The sequence below is a fragment of the Mixophyes fleayi genome, chromosome 6 (assembly GCF_038048845.1).
Source record: "Mixophyes fleayi isolate aMixFle1 chromosome 6, aMixFle1.hap1, whole genome shotgun sequence".
Lineage (NCBI taxonomy): Eukaryota > Metazoa > Chordata > Amphibia > Anura > Limnodynastidae > Mixophyes > Mixophyes fleayi.
In genome coordinates this window covers 219,214,946-219,233,302 of record NC_134407.1, presented here as the reverse complement: position 1 = coordinate 219,233,302, position 18,357 = coordinate 219,214,946, and the positions used below count along the sequence as shown (strand labels likewise).

Genomic DNA, 18,357 nt, shown 5'->3' with positions numbered 1-18,357 from the left:
CAACGTCATCTTGCTGTTTGCACTAATCTGTCCAGAGAAGGTGATTCATCTGTGGGGGTGCCGGCCATAGACAGAGGACACAGATTGGTGGCAGAGCTGCACCCATCTTAGATATTCACTCCACTTTCCTAGAAAGCTGTTACATATAGGAAAGACATTGTTTCTAAAAATAGACTTTTTGCACAATTAATCCCATTTTTTTTGTTTAAAAAAGATCATTCAGCTGCTGACTGGATAGGTGACTGCTGGGAATGGGACATTATACAGTAACACCAGGGGATGTGTCTGGGTGATGACTGTATCATTGTGTGTGTCGGGGTCCTATAAGGTGTGAGGATGTCACTGTCTATTTCTCCATGCAGGAGTGGGAGTATTTAGAAGGACACAGTGGTCTGTACAAGGACGTGATGATGGAGAATCACCAGACCCTCATGTCATGGGGTAAGAGTAGACTATTATTTATTGTGTAAGAGAAAGCAGTTTTGAGGGCCACTTAGATACACGCAATAAATCACTTAAAAACAATGTATTCAGTCACAATGTGTCTCCTACAGATGGATCCAGTAACAGAAATACCCCAGAGAGATGTCTCCGTCCACTTTTTTCACAGGATTGTACAGAGGAAAATCATATTATCCCACAAGACTATCAGGTAGGTAGGGTTTAGGGTCTCACCAAATACCAAAGTGACTTTTCACCATATGATCTGTAGGGCAGTTGTGTATGTATTATATACTGATATTCTTCTGGTTAATCTCAAATAATATAATCAGACATTATTAAAGTAGTATTTTATTGCTCTGTGGTTGATTTAGGGTGATAACCTGGCTGATATTAAGGCAGAAGATATAAAGAGAGAAGAAGAGACGTATGTGAGGGGTGATCAACAGGAAATCCCTACAGATATCCGCACAGGTGAGTACTACATCAATCTCTTATTCTACATCCTCCTCTGTCTGTACAAACTAATGAGGAACAAGTATCTGCCCAGTGGGGGAGTCAGGAGCCATCAGTCCCTATTAGACTTCTGTTCTCCTCCTCACATCATATCATTGTGTGCTACCAGCCCAGAGATCTGACCAGTCCCCTCCCCCCACACTCTCTGGTGATTCCTATATATCAGTACAAGGGAGGTCACCATAGTGATTCAATAACTGAATGAGACCCTGTGTGACACTATCCATGATCCTCCCTGTGCACTAATAGTAGTAATAATATTTATATATGTAGTTCTCAGTAATGATCACATTCTCTTAATTTTATTTGATCCAAGCTGTATACTAGCACTACAACTACCTATGTTATTACATATAATATGGGTTATGGGTGTGTGATTTATCTTGAAGCTGTGAGATCACAGGTTATTTGCACCTATCCTGACACTGCAGCATATTTAACAGGAAATTTTCAGGCCATGAGTAAAGTTAGTAAGAGGAAACACCATCTTAATGCCCAGAACAGGCAGAGGATATTGGTGAACTCTTCTCAAACTCCAAGCTGAGGCTTCTTACTAGCAGACTAATCTGAAACCTGGGGAACCCACACCCTGCTCAGCTACATATTCTCCCTGACCAGTTATCTTGTCATTGTCTACTGATAATATTCATCCTCAGAGGAGGATATCTGGACTTACTTTGTCTCACTTTCTTATCAAGGCATCTGAACATTACATGAAGTGGATGTTAATGCTCACAAAGCAGAAATGTCTCCACTTTGAAGGGATCTCCGTATGGTTAAGGGGACACATGGGATTTGTGAAGATGACATTCCCTGTTTTCATAAAACAGTAGTGGTACAAATAATTACTATCCACACTACTCGCCGACATTTTGATAAGTTGGAAACCTGTACAGATAGAACAGTATTAGGGTGTTTTTGCTGGTGATGATATATAATGACTGTTTAGCTCTTTTTAGCACCAGCTGGGTGGTTTGCCCTGAGACGTCCTTATGTGCCAGCCTGGCACATCCGGTACCTCTGTGGGTATGAAATCACAATGGCAAAGTAAAACTTACTTTTATTGTAAATGTACAATACTCAGATGAAAGCACAATTAGGAACTAGTACCAGTGAGTTCACCGCACCAAACCTAATGCACAACTGTGACAGGATGGACCGCCTTTGCCACCCTGTCTGTTGCTGCTGGGCCCGGCTGGGCTTACTTTGCCACCGCCCCCTTTCTTTATTCCGAATACGCCCCTCCTGCCGCAGTAGGAGGAGCCTGCTGCCACCACTGGGCTCCTTTATGTGCCCAGAACCACGTTCCTTCTGGGTAACTGTCGCTGCTAGTGCACGTTCGTGCTGGTACACTTGAGCTGGTACCCCTGACTGCTTACTATGGATCAGGGTGCTGTGGATGGATCCACCTGGCCTAGCACACTGGCCAGCTGCTGGGTAGCGGCAGAGCGGTGGTACTGGAGAGCTGGATCCAACCTCAGAATCAGCCGGAGAATGGATTCGATTTAGGGTCTGATCTGCAGGTCACAGGATTATAGCAATACACCTGTTCTGCTGTACCAGTGCAAGGCTAGTATATCTCCTTTTTTGTTGTTTAAATACGTATAGCATTAGTTAAGGACATTCTACATGTGTTCTTGTATACGAATGGTACCATATATACACCTGTGCTGCTGAAGCAGTATTGCTGTATATCCCATATTAATTCTCATTATTATGTGGCCAAAGATTGGCTAAATTCTCTAGTGTTCTGACATGCATAGCTGGAATTCAAAACATTTTTAATAACTGGAGAATCTATAAAAATGTGATTATAGTATATCAATTATGCTTTCTTGATCTTAATAAATAAATATATATATATATATATATATATATATATATATATATATATATATATATATAAAAAGTACCTGTCAGGAAAGGGATAGTGTAGCAAAATATTTTACTAAAATTAAGTTCGTATTTGTTATATTGTTATATTTATGACAAAACTATCATAGTTGGCTACATGTTCCCTATTTCGTTTGGTATATATTCACTCAGAGACACAGACTTTTTCTACAACTGGCATTCATCACATTTGGTTAATTAGTTATACAAATCACAGTTCCAATGCTATTTCTCAGATGTTTAGCAGCCAGGACTGATAGATAGATAAATCTTAATTTGTATAGGTATTCTCAAATATTTTTCCTATTATTCTTATGGAGTATTTTTTATATGATCACAATTTGTTTTAGGTTTCCAGTATTCTGACACAAACAATAGAGACCTAGTTGGATTGATTTATGATGAGAAAAACCCTTTAAGAATTTCATTACAGTATATCTGTTTGGATTTCTCGTTTAATGACATCTGTAGTTATCTACCACTAGATTCATATAGAGGAGTTCCTTAATAGAGCAAAAATTATATTCTGATATATCTATAATTCTCTTTGAACCAGCTAGATGCTGGACTCTCAGCTTGACCTGACTCACAGACTTCTTCTAAAAACAACACCTGACGTACGTTTCGCTAACTGCTTCTACTGTGAGGTAACCAGTGTGTAATTCAGGCTGGTTATTTAAGTAACTATCCACCAATAGGTACTTCATAATTTGATTGGCATAAGTTTCAGCCAATGAAATGAGTTTTAGTATAAATTTTATTTAGACAATTCATATATCAGCAGTTTTATAGCAGTTTATGATCCCAGGCTATGAATATAGTAAACAGATAATTACACAGGCATGCAATTAGTAATAAAAATGATAATAGAGAAAGAGCCAGAGATAAACAGACAAGATGACACAAGAAACATAAATAAAATTCAGACATGACGCATTGGAGTATAGAATTGATTCAAGTGTGAGGCTGATAATACAATATATTGAAGTATATAGATTAGATGTTTTTATTAGGAATCCAAATAGGTTCTCTATAAGATGTTAGTTAATGTATATATATCTAGAGTCCACATGTGTTGTCAATGATATGTATACATGTGAAATAATTGATATTTATGACATGAAAAGACATGTAATATTATATATTATTTGTTATATATAATTTGTAGTGATGAACAGATAACTATAATATATAGTGAAAAAATATATGTATAGTGAAAATTAATGTGAAAAAATATCTGACAATATACTCAAATATGAAACATATAGATGTGATTAAGGTAACGAAAGTGCAACCTGTGAGTGTGCTAACATATAATAATAAAATAGGTGAGAAAAAAGTGAGAAAAATTAAAAGGACACACACTGAAGTCTCCCCTGCAGGTCAAAGTAAAAAAATTAAACGATTTCCGGTTATTGAACACTGGGATGTCACTGATTGATGGTTGAAGTTTAGTGAGCACTAGATGTTATTTAAAGTATTGTTTGATAACCTATTATTTGCAGTTATCTGTAATAAAGGTACTGTTGTATTCATACCTTTTCTTTGCCTGTGTGATCCTGAACCCCTAGATACCAGGATTTTCTTCTGGATTCCTACACTAACATCCTGGTATCACTTTTGTACATTTTGATTTGTAATGAAGTGTTCTTGTTTGCAAGTAGAAATTAAACAATTGAACAACTTGAACTCACTAAATATATGAAAATTGCCTACTCAATGTCTAACTTCCATACATCTATTTTATTTCCAGCAGATGGACGCAAAAGCCAGAATACCTCGGAGGGATATCTCGTTTTGTCTCCAGGATATAAAATAGAAGATAACGACATCATAAAAGATTTTCCAGGAGCAAAACCCATTACTCCAAATATACATCAATTACTTCACAGTGCACATATATCATCTGATCCCTCTAATCAGGAGGCATGTTTTCATAATAACTCAGATATTGCTTCACCTAGTACAACTCATAGTGGCGATACAATATTTCCATGTTCTGAATGTGGGAAATGTTTTACATATAAATCATGGCTTGTTGTACATCAGAGAATTCACACAGGTGAGAAACCATTTCCATGTTCTGAGTGTGGGAAATATTTTGCTTATAAATCACGTCTTGTTGTACATCAGAGAATTCACACAGGTGAGAAACCATTCTCATGTTCTGAGTGTGGGAAATGCTTTCTAGAAAGCTCAGATCTTGTTAAACATCAGAGAACTCACACAGGTGAGAAACCATTCTCATGTTCTGAGTGTGGGAAATGTTTTAGAGTTAAAGCCAGTCTTGTTAACCACCAGAGAATTCACACAGGTGAGAAGCCATTTTTATGTTCTAATTGTGGGAATTGTTTTACACACCAAGCAGCTCTGATTTCACATCAGAAAACTCATACAGGTGAGAAACCATTCTCATGTTCTGAGTGTGGGAAATGTTTTACATGTAAAGCCAATCTTGTTAAACATCAGAGAATCCACACATGTGAGAAACCATTTCCATGTTCTGAGTGTGGGAAATGTTTTACAGTTATCTTCAATCTTGTTAACCACCAGAAAATCCACACAGGTGAGAAACCCTTCTCATGTTCTGAGTGTGGGAAATGTTTTACAATGAAAAACAGTCTTGTTGGCCACCAGAGAATCCACACAGGTGAGAAGCCATTTTCATGTTCTGAGTGTGGGAAATGTTTTGCACAGAAATCAAGTTTGGATTCACATCTGAGAATTCACACAGGTGAGAAACCATTTCCATGTTTTGAGTGTGGAAAATGTTTTACAATTAAGTCCACTCTTGTTAAACATCAGCAGAGAATTCACACAGGTAAGAAAACATTCCCATGTTCTGAGTGTTGAAATAGTTTTAAACACAGACAATCTCTACTAAAACATTATATAATTGACACATAAGAAAAGTAATTTCCATGAGATGATAGATATGAAACAGGTTGCAAGAATACTATAAACATTGTAAAGAAGTGCCTTTTATAATTATTAAGGATGCAAATAGGCATGTTTCTACATATCCAATCCCTCTTCCTTTGAAAGTTATACCCTTGCAACACTTCTTCCGTCTGTCTCTCACTTTCCCATCCTTGCTTCCCTGTTGCTCCGCTTCATCCCATCCCCTGCCCATTGACTGGTCCTCTTCTAGTTCTGTTTCTCGTCCAATTCCAAACCTCTCTCCCTGTCATGCACCTTGCTCAATATTATATACTCCCTTTCAGTCCAGCAACCTCATCCACTTTTCTCCTCTCTCTTCCTCAATGCTGTGGTCTTTGGAATGCCAGGTCAGTTTGTAACAAATTGGCCTTTATCTATGATCTCTTTATCTCTCGAGTCTTCAACTTCTCTCCCTCTCCTCCTCGCTTGGTCTTTCTCAATGCACCTCCTCTGCCACCGCAGTCACCACTCCCTTGATCTGGTCTTTTCACAACTCTACTGTCTTTGACATCATCAATTCACCTTTCCCTCTCACTGACCATCATCTCTTCTCTTAACATCTTTCCACCGCTCTCGCCTTCCCCATCCTCTAAGGCTACCTTCACAGGCGTAACCTTGACACCATTAATCCTACCCCGTTCTTCTCTTCCCTGGACTCACTACTCTCCCTAATCACCACTCTTTTTTGCCCCAATGAGTCTGTCTTCTTCTATAATCACACCTTTACCACTGTACTTGACTTGCCCTGGTTGTCGGCATTAAGCTTCTTCGGTCCCCACCTCAACATATCACTCCAAACTTATCTGCTGTCTTAAAAAAATACTACCGTAGTGCAGAACGGATGAGTCACACACTCATGCTGATTTCGTTGACTTCAAGTTCATACTCGCCTCTTAACAGTTTGGCCCTATCACTCGCTAAACAATCCTTTTTTTTAAGGCTCTCATTTCCTCCCAATCCTCCAACTCCCATCGCCTTTCTGCCATGTTCAACTCCCTCCTGTCCCCTCTCCCACTCCCCTTCTTGCTATTAGCTGTCTGGTTTGTTACCAACTTCACCTCCAGAATTGAGTCAATACGTCAAGACATCTCCCAGCATTGCCTTCTTGCCCCACCTGGTCCCCCTGCCACTCTCCTCTGTGGACACTATATCTATCCCCTCCTCCTTTTTGTCACTCCCACTTCTTACCCACCCTCCTTCTATTCCTTTGCTTCGGTATCTGCAGATGAAATATATCATATCCTTCTCAGCCTCTCTTCTGCCTTCGATACCATTGACTATTCCCTCCTTTTGCAAACTTTCAAATCTATAGGCCTCTCCTGGTTTTCCTCTTACCTAATCAACTGCTCCTTTTCAGTCTCTACATGACTCTACAACCCCCCCCTCTTCCCTTTCCTGTCAAAGTTCCCCAAGGTTCCCTTCTTGGCCCCCTGCTCTTCTCAAAATCCTGCTACTTCCACCTTCAGAATATATCCAAGGTACGACCCTTACTCACCAAGGAGACCACCACAATTTTTACTCACTCTCGTTATCTCTCGCCTTGACTGCTGTAATCATTTTTCTCTCCTACAGGATGTGAAAGTTATAATGTTATGCTTGCTATAGTGTAGCCAATTTTGTATTCACGCAATCATATTATACTGTATGATGCTGTATAGGATGTTGTTTAAAAGTGTGTACATAACAAAAGAAATGTCTGGCAATTTACAGACAGGAAAATATCACAGGTGCAAAAGCTGATCTTATACCGTATACGAAATTGTTCTTCTCTAAAGAACTTCCATCAAGAAAAGATGTATTCAAGCTTATATTCAGTGTTACGAAATCATATCCTGTTCTTGATTTTATTATGCTAAAAAGTATTTTAGGTGTGGTATTATTCTCTGTATGCGCTTGACAGCCCTGACCTGCGTGTCGGATAAGGGTTGTCTTTTTTGCTGACTAAACCTTCATACAGTGTCGGACTGGGGCATGAAGGGCCCACCAGGGGAATGCAGTGATAGGGGTCCACTACATTGGGGTGTGGCCAACTGTAAGAGTGGGTGTGGCCATTCAAGGGGGTGTGGTCAGCCCATGGAGGACAACTTATAGCACTATAGTGTGGTCCTTAAAGAACAAAGTGGACATTGCAAATTAAGTGAGTTTCACATATATCATGTACACAAAACTATAGTTAAAATATGTATCAATCAATTAATAACCTTTATAGTAATAAATACATGTATGAATACAAAAATATAAATTAGAACTAGAAAATGTAAAACAAACAACTATTTAGTGTAAGACAGAACATCTGACAGAACAACGCAAAAAAATATAAATAACATTCCTTAATATTCCAACACCACACAGTATTGATTTTAAATCACTTTACGTAAACATGTTTATAATCTGTTTATCACAGACAGTGCTAATTACCCGCATATATAACCTCCTTCATTTTTTGGAGTGGTATTTTTCAAGTTTAAGACTTAAAATGTTAACACAAGCCCTGAGCATACCCTTTCTGGGATTTACACAATCTTGATTGTGAACCGCTTCTCATCCTTGCCAAAATTTACAAAAGATTGGGAAAAGTCTTGGGGAATCGAGTACAAGAGAGACACTGGAGTAATATCTTTCAAGCTACCAAGGCTAGCTCTCTTAGTGTAATAGTGTTTGAGACGCAGTATAAGGTCCTTTCCAGGTGGTATAGGTGTCCTAATATCCTCACTAAAATGTACCCTGGGAACTCTAACTTATGTTGGAGGTGTGGTTCGGGTGTCGGGACACCGCTACATATCTGGTGGGAATGTTCATCCCTGAGACCCTTCTGGGATGGTGTCATAGCAACTTCAAAAGAAATCTTAAAAACGGAAGTTCCAGATGATCCAGGTTTTTGGTTATTAAACCAGACAAAGTCTTCGATTTCAATATATAAAAAATCCTTGCTAAAGAATTTAGTGCCACAAAGCGCAAAGGCAGTAATTCCCGTTCATTGGAGATCCTACTCTCCTCCAACCCTGAAGGAATGGCTTAATCGCATTGAATCTTATAGATTATGGATGACTTGATTCTTAGTTCATCCGATAAGTTTAAGGACTATTGTTCCATTTGGTTTAGATGGTTAGAATTCCAAGGGACAGATAGATACGCTGCCTTAACTAGCCTCTTTCTGTTATTCCATTGAATTGCATCTAGTGTTCTTTTTCGACTGGATTTTTGCTCTTAGGTCCATTTCCCTCCCTTCCTATCCCTTTGCTTCCCTCTTTCTCCTTTTCTCTCTTTCCCCTTTTCCTCTTCTATCTCGCTCTCTTTTCTTCTCTTTCAGAATTGTTGAGTAATACTACTGTTTAACATATAGAGGCAATTACCTATACAAAAGCGAAACGTATAACCAATAGTTACATGCGGGTTTATTTAATGCTAAAATGAACAACATTTATCGTGGTTTTGTTTCCCATGTATTTTGATAAATTGTCATCACATGTGATTGCCCTTATTCTTTTTGAATGTATTTCTGCAATTGTATTCAATAAAAAGATATTGATTAAAAAAAAATGTTAACACAACAACTATTTAGTTCAACACTGAGAATATCTGACACAACAATGTCAAAAAATATAAATAACATTCCTTAATATTCCAACACCACACAGTAGTGATTTTTAAATCACTTTACGTAAACCTATTTTTAATCTGCTTATCACAGACAGTGCAAAATACCCCCATATATTAGCGCCATCGTTTTTTGGAGTGGTATTGATGAAGCATTATCGGTAACAGCAATTAAGCTGTTACAGAAGCAATCTTTGTAGAAGAGAAGATGAATGTGCAAATGCATCAATTATGTCATCAAATATGACATTTCCAACAATATCCCGTTCTATATTAAGAAGCAGAAATGATTCTGACAATTCTTGGCCAATCATTGATCTCAATCTATTTTTTACAATTTTAAGCTTTGAAAAAACTCTTTCGCAAGATACCAGAGTACAAGCTAATGTAAGAAGAGTTTTGTACACAGCAAACAGATTGGTATATGCAGCAGAGTGTAAATTGTGATCATATAGGAGCCGGTAGCAACAGGTCAGGCAGTTTTCAGAGGCTTTCATTTTTATATGACGACATTGTTACTTCAACGTTTGTTTCTTCTACACTAACACTTGTGCTCGGAAGAGAATATGGCTTTTTAAGCACAGAATAATTCTGCACAAAATTTAGAAGCTCTGCTTTAAGCTGGACAATGTCTACCTCAGCCAAATCTGCAACAGTTCTCAGAGCCTCTGTTGGTATCTCACACTGATCCTTCATCATTTGGTTAAACTGCCTTGGGTCAAAGTAGGTTAAATTCATTTTATGAAAACCTTCTATCAATACTCTCTACTGCTTGATCAAGTACAACATAGTATGTCTGTATTTTGAAAGCTTCTAGAGAGTCTTCAATTGGCTCATCCTGAGATCACTCACCAGGCATCTTTTTATTCCTTGCTGTTCTTTTTTCTGGTAGACTTTTTTGTACTTCTGCAGTTACAGAAAGCTCTTCAAGTGAACTCTCAACTTTGTCAATAAATTAATTTACTAATTCAATTACTTTCGAAAATGAAGGTCTAAGCTTCTGAAGCAGACCCTTGGCAATATCAACCATTCGCCATGCCTGTAATATGTCCAAGCCAGCAGTCTGCAGATAACCAGAAACTGGAGTTGCAATTTCAAGGATCTGCATGAACATAAATGATACAAGTAGTGTTTCGTATCTTGTCCAGCAATGGAGTAAGTACTTTGCCTCACTAATGATTTTACTGTCCAACTGTGGTGACACTGAAATATACTCCAGGCAAGAAAGCAAGGTGCTGTACAATTCATTGGATTGTTCAGAAAATGATCCAAAAATTGTACTTAATGCCCTTGGCTTGCTCCACCAGCGTGTATCACCAATTTTCTTTAGTCGCGACAGTTTTTCCTGCCCTTGACGCTGGTTGGAGACATGTTCTGGCCACCAGGGGCGGATCTAGACTCTTGATATACCCGGGGCGATTTTAGGGGGGGGGGGGATTTAGGCCCCGCCCCCTTTTTGATTTCTAAGGCTGCCGGCGGCTGCACACTATGTGCAGGTCCACTAGGCAGTGGCAGTGTGCTGTCCCGCTGCTCTGATTGTGTTTAAAACACAATCGGAGCAGCCGGGCAGCACACTGTCACTGCTGAACGGACCTGCACAGTGTGCAGCTGTCGGCAGCAAGCCTCTGCTAGTGGGGGCGATCGCCCCCCCCCCCTGGATCCGCCTCTGCTGCCCACACAGATGATCTCTTGTAAGACTCTGGAAAAAAAAAACACGCTGTTTTCTCTAAAAGCCCAAAATTATGACTTTACTGGAGTAACACACTGTGTGATATCTACAATGACCAAATTGAGAATATGAGCATAACACCAAGTGTACACTGAATTACAGGACTCTTTTCTTATGTAGGCCTGTTCTCCACTGTAGTGCCCACTCATGTTTGCAGCAACATCAAAAGAGCAACCAATAATGTTACTTATGCTCAGAGAGAACATTTCCAGTCGCTCCTTCAGAACTGAAAACAGAGCTTCCCCAGTAGTGCTTCTGACATCAACAAGACTGAAGAGTCTTTCAAAAACCATGCTGTCTTTGGTATACCTTAAAATGATGCTACATAGTTCCACAACACCAATATCCTGTGTACAGTCCATTTCTACACTAAATTTCACAGCATCTTTCACTTCCTGGCTTATTTCCTTTTTACAATATTTCTCATTATTATCAGCTTGTTAACAGTTGTTTTGCTTAAAAATGTCACCATTCCACCTCTTCCTTCACTCTTCTGATGGCGTCTTTTCCTGGCCTCACTTTTTGCTACTGCTTGCTCTATGTGTTTTTGCAGTACACCATCATATTTACTCAGAAGCAGAACTAACCCCAGAAAGTTACCGTGGTTGAGGTCACTATTGAGTAAAGTGTGAGCAGCCTCATCCTTCCCTCTGTAAGCAAGCGCTTGCTTTGCAATGTAGAGTATGATAGCAATAAGGCGACTGATTACCATGCGATTATGCTGCACTTCTTCTGTTTGTTTACTAAATTTACATTGATTAAAGTTTCTATATCACTTTTCCTTTCTGCATGCAAATATGCACTGACAGCTACTTGATGTTGGGAAGATTCTTCATGTTCCCTTACTCTGTCATACACATGGTGTTTATTAACTTGCCATCCAAAAATAAAATTACTTTTACGATTGCTACAAAATGCCATACAAGTTGAACAAAATATTTTTTGACTTTCAACACAGTAAGACAGCCATTTCCTCTGAATGGCACTTCCACCGGGTACCGGTCGAAAGTAGACTTTATGAGCTTGAAAAGGCAAAGCATGAGTAGCATCTGAAGGTGGCTGCACAGGGTGAGCTTTCATAAAATGTAATTTTGCTGAAATACTGCATGATGCTTCTGGTGCAATAAAAACATTTACATTTTTCCGATTCAGATGGAATAGGTGAAAACAAGATCTCACTTTCTGCAGAACTGTCCGTATCTTTACCATGGGTGTCGGTGAGGCCAAACCCACAAATGTTTTCTCCTGAGCCTTCCTGTTCACTTAATACAACGGATGGACCTTCATCTGGGTGTCGGTGAGGCCGAGCCCACAAATGTTTTCTCCTGAGCCTTCCGGTTCACTTAATACAACGGACGGACCTTCGTCTGCACTAGACACTGATGCTGCAGCATCCTTCTGTACTGTGCTTTCAGAAACATGTTGAAGGCTTTAGTCCTTTGGTTCTACAGTAACATCCTTAGACTTCCATAGCTTTTGTTGGCCTGGTGCATTTCCTGCGTCTCTCAGGCTCTTGTGACGCTTGAAATCTCTTTCCTGAGCCACTACTATATTTCTTCTTTTTAGGCACTTCCGCTTGCCTTTTGTCTTCTGAAACTGCACTTCTTTTGGAAGACATTTTGTAGTGCCTATCAATAACACAAACATTATTTTAGACATCAGTGATGCCCACTGAAGATTGCTTGATGCCCTGACTGCAGATAGTTCCAACTCTGTTTCCCTCAATCATGCATAACAATTTCTTGGATCTCATCCTTTATCATGCTGTCCTACAACCTCTTCATTATAAACAACCTCATATATAACTCTTCTTTATCAAAAGAGGCAACTTCTGTTCCTACAGATGATTTATTGGAATTGACATTCTATTGGTTTTCTCTACGGCTGCTTAGGATTTCCCAAGGGTTACGAGCATCTGCAAATGTAATTGATTCAGCTGTTGGATACCCTCATCTAACTGGATACTATCTAATAAGGGTTAAATATATATTGATGCAATGTTTTTCTCTTTTGAAAGCCATGTGATATGATTGTTTTATGTCTTGCTTTTTACAAGCATAATTTGTATCTATATTTCTATATATTCTATATGCTATTATTGTTATAAGATCACTATTTATTGATCTATGAAAGCTTTACATTGGTTGCTCTCACATGATCTGATTTAATAAATGTTTTATCAGGCAATTCCTGCGCAACTCTCTGTTTGTTGTCATCATATATAATGATGCCAACATGGTAACATAGCACAATTATCAAGATCTCAATATAATTATGCCATCCTATATAGTTATGATTAACACATACACAGTATTATAAAGACAAGCCTATCTTACTTCAATATTATCATGCCACCCTAGCAAGACAAAATACACATTATTAAGGGCATGCCACTGCAATATAATCATGCCATCCTACTTCATTATAATCATGCAAGCCTATGTCCACCATATACATGCCACCCTACTTCATTATAATCATGCCATGCCCTCCAACATGCCATTCCCTCAAAATATAGTAATTATATGCAATGATCACATAATTAGGAACATTATATAATCTCGTAATCATGATATTCCATAAACAAAGCCGTTTTCATCATGTTATGCAAACTTAGTATACAGTTTCACAGTGTCTGGATAAAATGAAATATTTAGAAACATTAAAAAGATTAGTATAGAGAAATGTTTTCCAACCTGTAAATAATGAGTATCTTCTTTAGCTTGGATTGATCCTGGATCCTCAATGTGGGTGCAGCTCAAATCAAGATAGGTCAGGTTTTTCTCATTATCTTCCAGTTTTCAAATGGGGCCCAGTGTGTTTTCTGTATTGTAATATACACGAACATTTTATCACAAATGCTTTTGCCTCAGGACTCTCCCCATTTACCTCTTTCCTTCCTCAGGGCTCTCCCCATTTCTCCCTTTCATCCCTCAGGGGTCTCCCCATTTCTCCCTTTCATCCCTCAGGGCTCTCCCCATTTCTCCCTTTCATCCCTCAGGGCTCTCCCCATTTCCCTCTTTCATCATAATATATATATATATGCATCCTATATTACATAGTTTGTTTACAAGGGCCCCCCGTTCCCCTCAGCCTAGGGCTTATGTGCTGATTTGTTTTTAGAACAGACAATAATAAAAAAGCTGGCTGGATGGAAGATCAGTGTGTGATATAGGCATCCTATATTACATAGTTTGTTTACAAGGGCCCCCCGTTTCCCTCAGCCTAGGGCTTATGGGCTGATTTGTTTTTTACAATAAAAAATAAAGGCTGGCTGGATGGAAGATCAGTGTGTCACTTACCTGTGACTCTTAAATGCTCCAGAATGCTGCTCCTCTGGGCGACCGCAGCTAGGGACGACTTCTCCCCCTGCTGAAGTTAAAAACACACTACCGCTCAGGTGCAGAGAGCCCAGACACGGCTCTCTGTACCTGCGCGATAGTGTGTTTGTTACACTGCCGCCGCAGACGTCCGGGACCGTCAATTAGGTGCTCCCTGCAAGCTCCGCCCCAATGTCAGAGGGGGCGGGGCTTAATCGCGGCTGGGCCTACCGGTGTATAGCCCGGCTGGCCGGTAGGCCAGTCTGAGGCTGCCTTCATATCATTTTGTCCAAGACTATTTCAAGAATATCTTATTAAACACTAACTGTCACCATGCCCCTCTTAAGTCTATCCTGAATGCTGCTGTCCGCCTTATTTTTCTCTCCCGCCACTCTATCTCTATTATTGCTATATGTCCCCCTCCACCAGTTGCTACATTGACTCCCCATTGCCTACAGAATTAAATTTAAACGCCTCAGCTTCAAAGCTCTCAATCAATCCCCTTCCTTCCCCATACATCTCCAAACTCATCTCTACCTACACTCTTTGCCATTCCGTCCGGTCTTCCAATGACCGCAGCCTCACTACTTCGCAGATTTTCTCTTCCCACTCCCACAACCAGGGTTTTGCCCGGGCTGCTCCCCAGCTGTGGAACGATCTCCCAGACCTCCACCAGGTTATCCTTTGCTCCCAACGACCTCAAGTATCCCCTTAAGACTCATTTCTTTATTCAAGCCTAGATAGTAGGAAGGCTGATATCAGCCCTTCACCCCCACTCCCCCAGTATATACCATCCTCTTAGTGTCTTCCCCTTTCCTTTAAGATGTAAGTGCTCATGAGCAGGACCCTCTCTCCTTGTGTCCTCCTTCTAATATTACATTAGTCTCTGTACCCTAGCAAAGTTTTCTTAAGCTTAGGTCTACTTCACACTGGTCACATCCATCACTCTCACTCATTATCCTGTAAATAATTTGATCTGCATTATCATGTTAACTGTATATTTATTAATTCAGTATGTCTGGTATTTTGTTTTTCATGCATCATGTAATGTGTTATTGATCACTGCTCTCTGTATATGTCATGTTCGGTGCTGCAGACTTTTTGTGGCGCCTTATAAACAAAAGATAATAATAATACGTTTACAGAATGTATACTGATAAAGAAATAGAATATACAGATATTGATTAAGCATTATTCATTTATTGCTATAGAGCATGCAATCACCAAAGATAGTACAGCTGAACAGAATGCCACTGGTAGCTCCCACAAAAGAACTTTTGACTGGGGTATCTATAAGAGATGCACCATTTCTGGTCAAGCCTCTTAGTCCTGAGAGGACTGGTAGTGATGTACAAGTTGAAGTCAATGTGTTGGAGAAAGTAGAATAGTGTTGTACAGCAAACAAATCAAATTTTCTCAAAAACACAAGCAGTGAAATCCAAAATAAAACTTTGCTTGTGCCAAGGTTTGGTAGAACTGAGGGACTTTATAAAGGCTACAAACAGGTGAGATATATTGTTCTGATTGACTTGACCTTCTCACTGAGGGGCTGATTGCAAAGTAGATAAAGCTGTACAGTGGTCCAGGTGAGGAGACTACGTAGATTGTTGTACTTAGCATGCTAAAGTCATTCATGGATAGTATAAGAGAGTGGACTTCTTGCGAGTAAAAATGTATTTTTGGGCATGTCCACCATATATGCATCAGGGTGCCTCGCTGTCCACAGGCCCGCCAACAGAGATCCGAGGAATTGGGAAACACAGAGAGAATGCTGGAGGGGACCCAGTACCATATATAGAAAATGTTGTGGGCATTCTCTTTTACTCTAACTTATATAGATGTTTTAACAATATTAAGTGTAATTATAGACCATTCCTTTACGTCCAGAACCTCCTCTGTGTCCCGCTCCCACGCTAATTTGTGTTTTTTTTGAGGGTGTTGATTATGTTGAATCAAGTTTTGGTAGATAGTTGAGATAAGGCCTTCCAGTTTCCAGCGGTGAGCATTGCTCAATGGCTAAAGCGAGCTTCAGGGAATTAAAGTAGTGTGTAAGTTGGAGGTTTTGATTTAATACCGGGATGGGAAGCTGAATGTGGTACTGAAGGCAGCAAATGCAGGGAAAGTGTGCATGGGGGCAATATCCCACATAAATAGCAGGTTGTGTCGCGTCCAGTGTCTGAAGAGTCAGTGTTCCTGTCCTGGAGGGACCGCATGTGAGTAACAAAGTGGGGCGTGCTATGAGTAGCCGAAGAGTAATTGGTGGGTGCGTGTAGCCACATCCCATATAGAGAGGGAGAATTTGACCATAGGAATGTGATACTGTAGATTGCCTTAGTTCTCTGGTTTGGAGTTGTCCATAGGATGAAATATGGTGAGTAAAAGGATAATAAGTCGGATTCTGTGTGCGTTCACACTTTTTGATGTGGGGAATGCTAAGCTACACATTGGGAAAGGTGAGCGGCCAGGTACTATTTCCGTAGGTGAGGGACTTCCAGCCCTCCCGATGTCTGGTGTTTATGAAGAATTTGCATTCAAATTCTAGGTTTCCACCTGGCTAGAAAATTAAGAGTCTGCCAAATATAGAGCAATCTAAGGAGTACATTCATTTTAATGCTGGCTATGCGCCCAAACAATGAGATAAGGTGCTTGGTCCAGTGAGTTAGATCTTTTTTGATAGAGTCTATAATGCGAGGAATGTTGGCTGTATATAATTGGGGTAGGCTTTAGTAAGGGATATTCCTAAGTTTTTGAGAATACCATTTAAGACATAGTTTGCTTTGAGGGACTGTATTAGGTGAGGGGGCATATTGACGTCTAGGACTTCTCATTTATCTGCATTTATTTTGTAGTACGTTAATTTACTATATGTTTGGAGTTCTTGAAATAAGTTGGGCAAGGCAATATGAGGTTTCATGATTGTCAAAATGAAGCCCTCCACATATAGTGCTATTTTGTGGTCGCGGGTACCTGTGTTGATCCCTGTGATGTCCGGGTTCAGTCTGATGTGAGCTGCCAAGGGCTCCATTATCAGTGCAAAGAGCAGGTAGGAGGCAGCCTTGGCGAGTCCCATTATAAAGAGTGAAGGGGCAGAGGAAAAGCCGTTTGCTAGAACCGTAGCCATGGGATTGTGGTATAGAGCTGCTACACCTCTACAAAAGGTTCCCTGTATTCCCATGCTTACTAAGCTGCGCTGTATGAATGGCCAGGCAGCTCTATCAAACGCCTTCTCGGCATCTAGCGCGACCACCAGAGCCGGGAGAGCCATTTGGGATGCGAAGTATATCAGGTCAATAAGTCTCCTGGTATAATCTGAGGCCTATCGATTGGGTACAAATCCCACCTGGTCTGTGTGGACCAATGAGGGAAGCACTCTACCAAGCCTATTGGCAAGAATTTTTGCAAATAGCTTTAAGTCAGTGTTTATCAACCAGATCGGTCTATAACTGCCCTCACCTGTAGGGTCTCTATCTGGCATAGGAATCACTACTATATCCGCTCTGGTGGTGGCCCCATCAAACTTCTCCTCGGCTAGCATAGCATTAATAAGCCTAGTAGTATGGGAACAAGAGACCTCTTAAGTGTTTAAATAATATTGTCACCATGCATCTCCATTCCATCACCTCTAGGCCATCTACCCTAATATTAGAATCCTTGAAACAATATGGAAATTGAAGAAGGGGGAAAAAGTATCTTAGGAAGTCAGCAGAAAGTGTTATAGATACATGGCACAAAATCCCAGCTATAGTAAGTATAGCAAATATTCTGAGTGTCCTTTGCCCGATTTAAATACAGTAGAACATGCTACAAGACCCCCTGCAGAAATCTTTTAGTAATTATAGATTCCAGATGAGATTCTGTAAGATGTAAAGTGCTCTGAATTTCAATGATTCTGAGATACCATTTAAGTATTCAAGGGTACAC

At 39.9% G+C, this 18,357-nt stretch overlaps 2 protein-coding genes across 3 annotated transcripts in view; one reads left to right on the top strand and one right to left on the bottom strand.

Moving 5' to 3' along the window:
* Window positions 1-9,475, top strand: part of LOC142160022 (uncharacterized) — a 74,027-nt gene extending 64,552 nt beyond the window's left edge. Inside the window, exon 10 of the mRNA XM_075214942.1 lies at window positions 4,913-9,475. Coding sequence (XP_075071043.1) covers window positions 4,913-5,703 — 791 coding nt within the window. The 3' untranslated portion in view covers window positions 5,704-9,475. The remainder of the gene's footprint in view (window positions 1-4,912) is intronic.
* Window positions 1-18,357, bottom strand: part of LOC142159791 (uncharacterized) — a 1,176,369-nt gene that overhangs the window by 602,929 nt on the left and 555,083 nt on the right. The window lies entirely within an intron of this gene.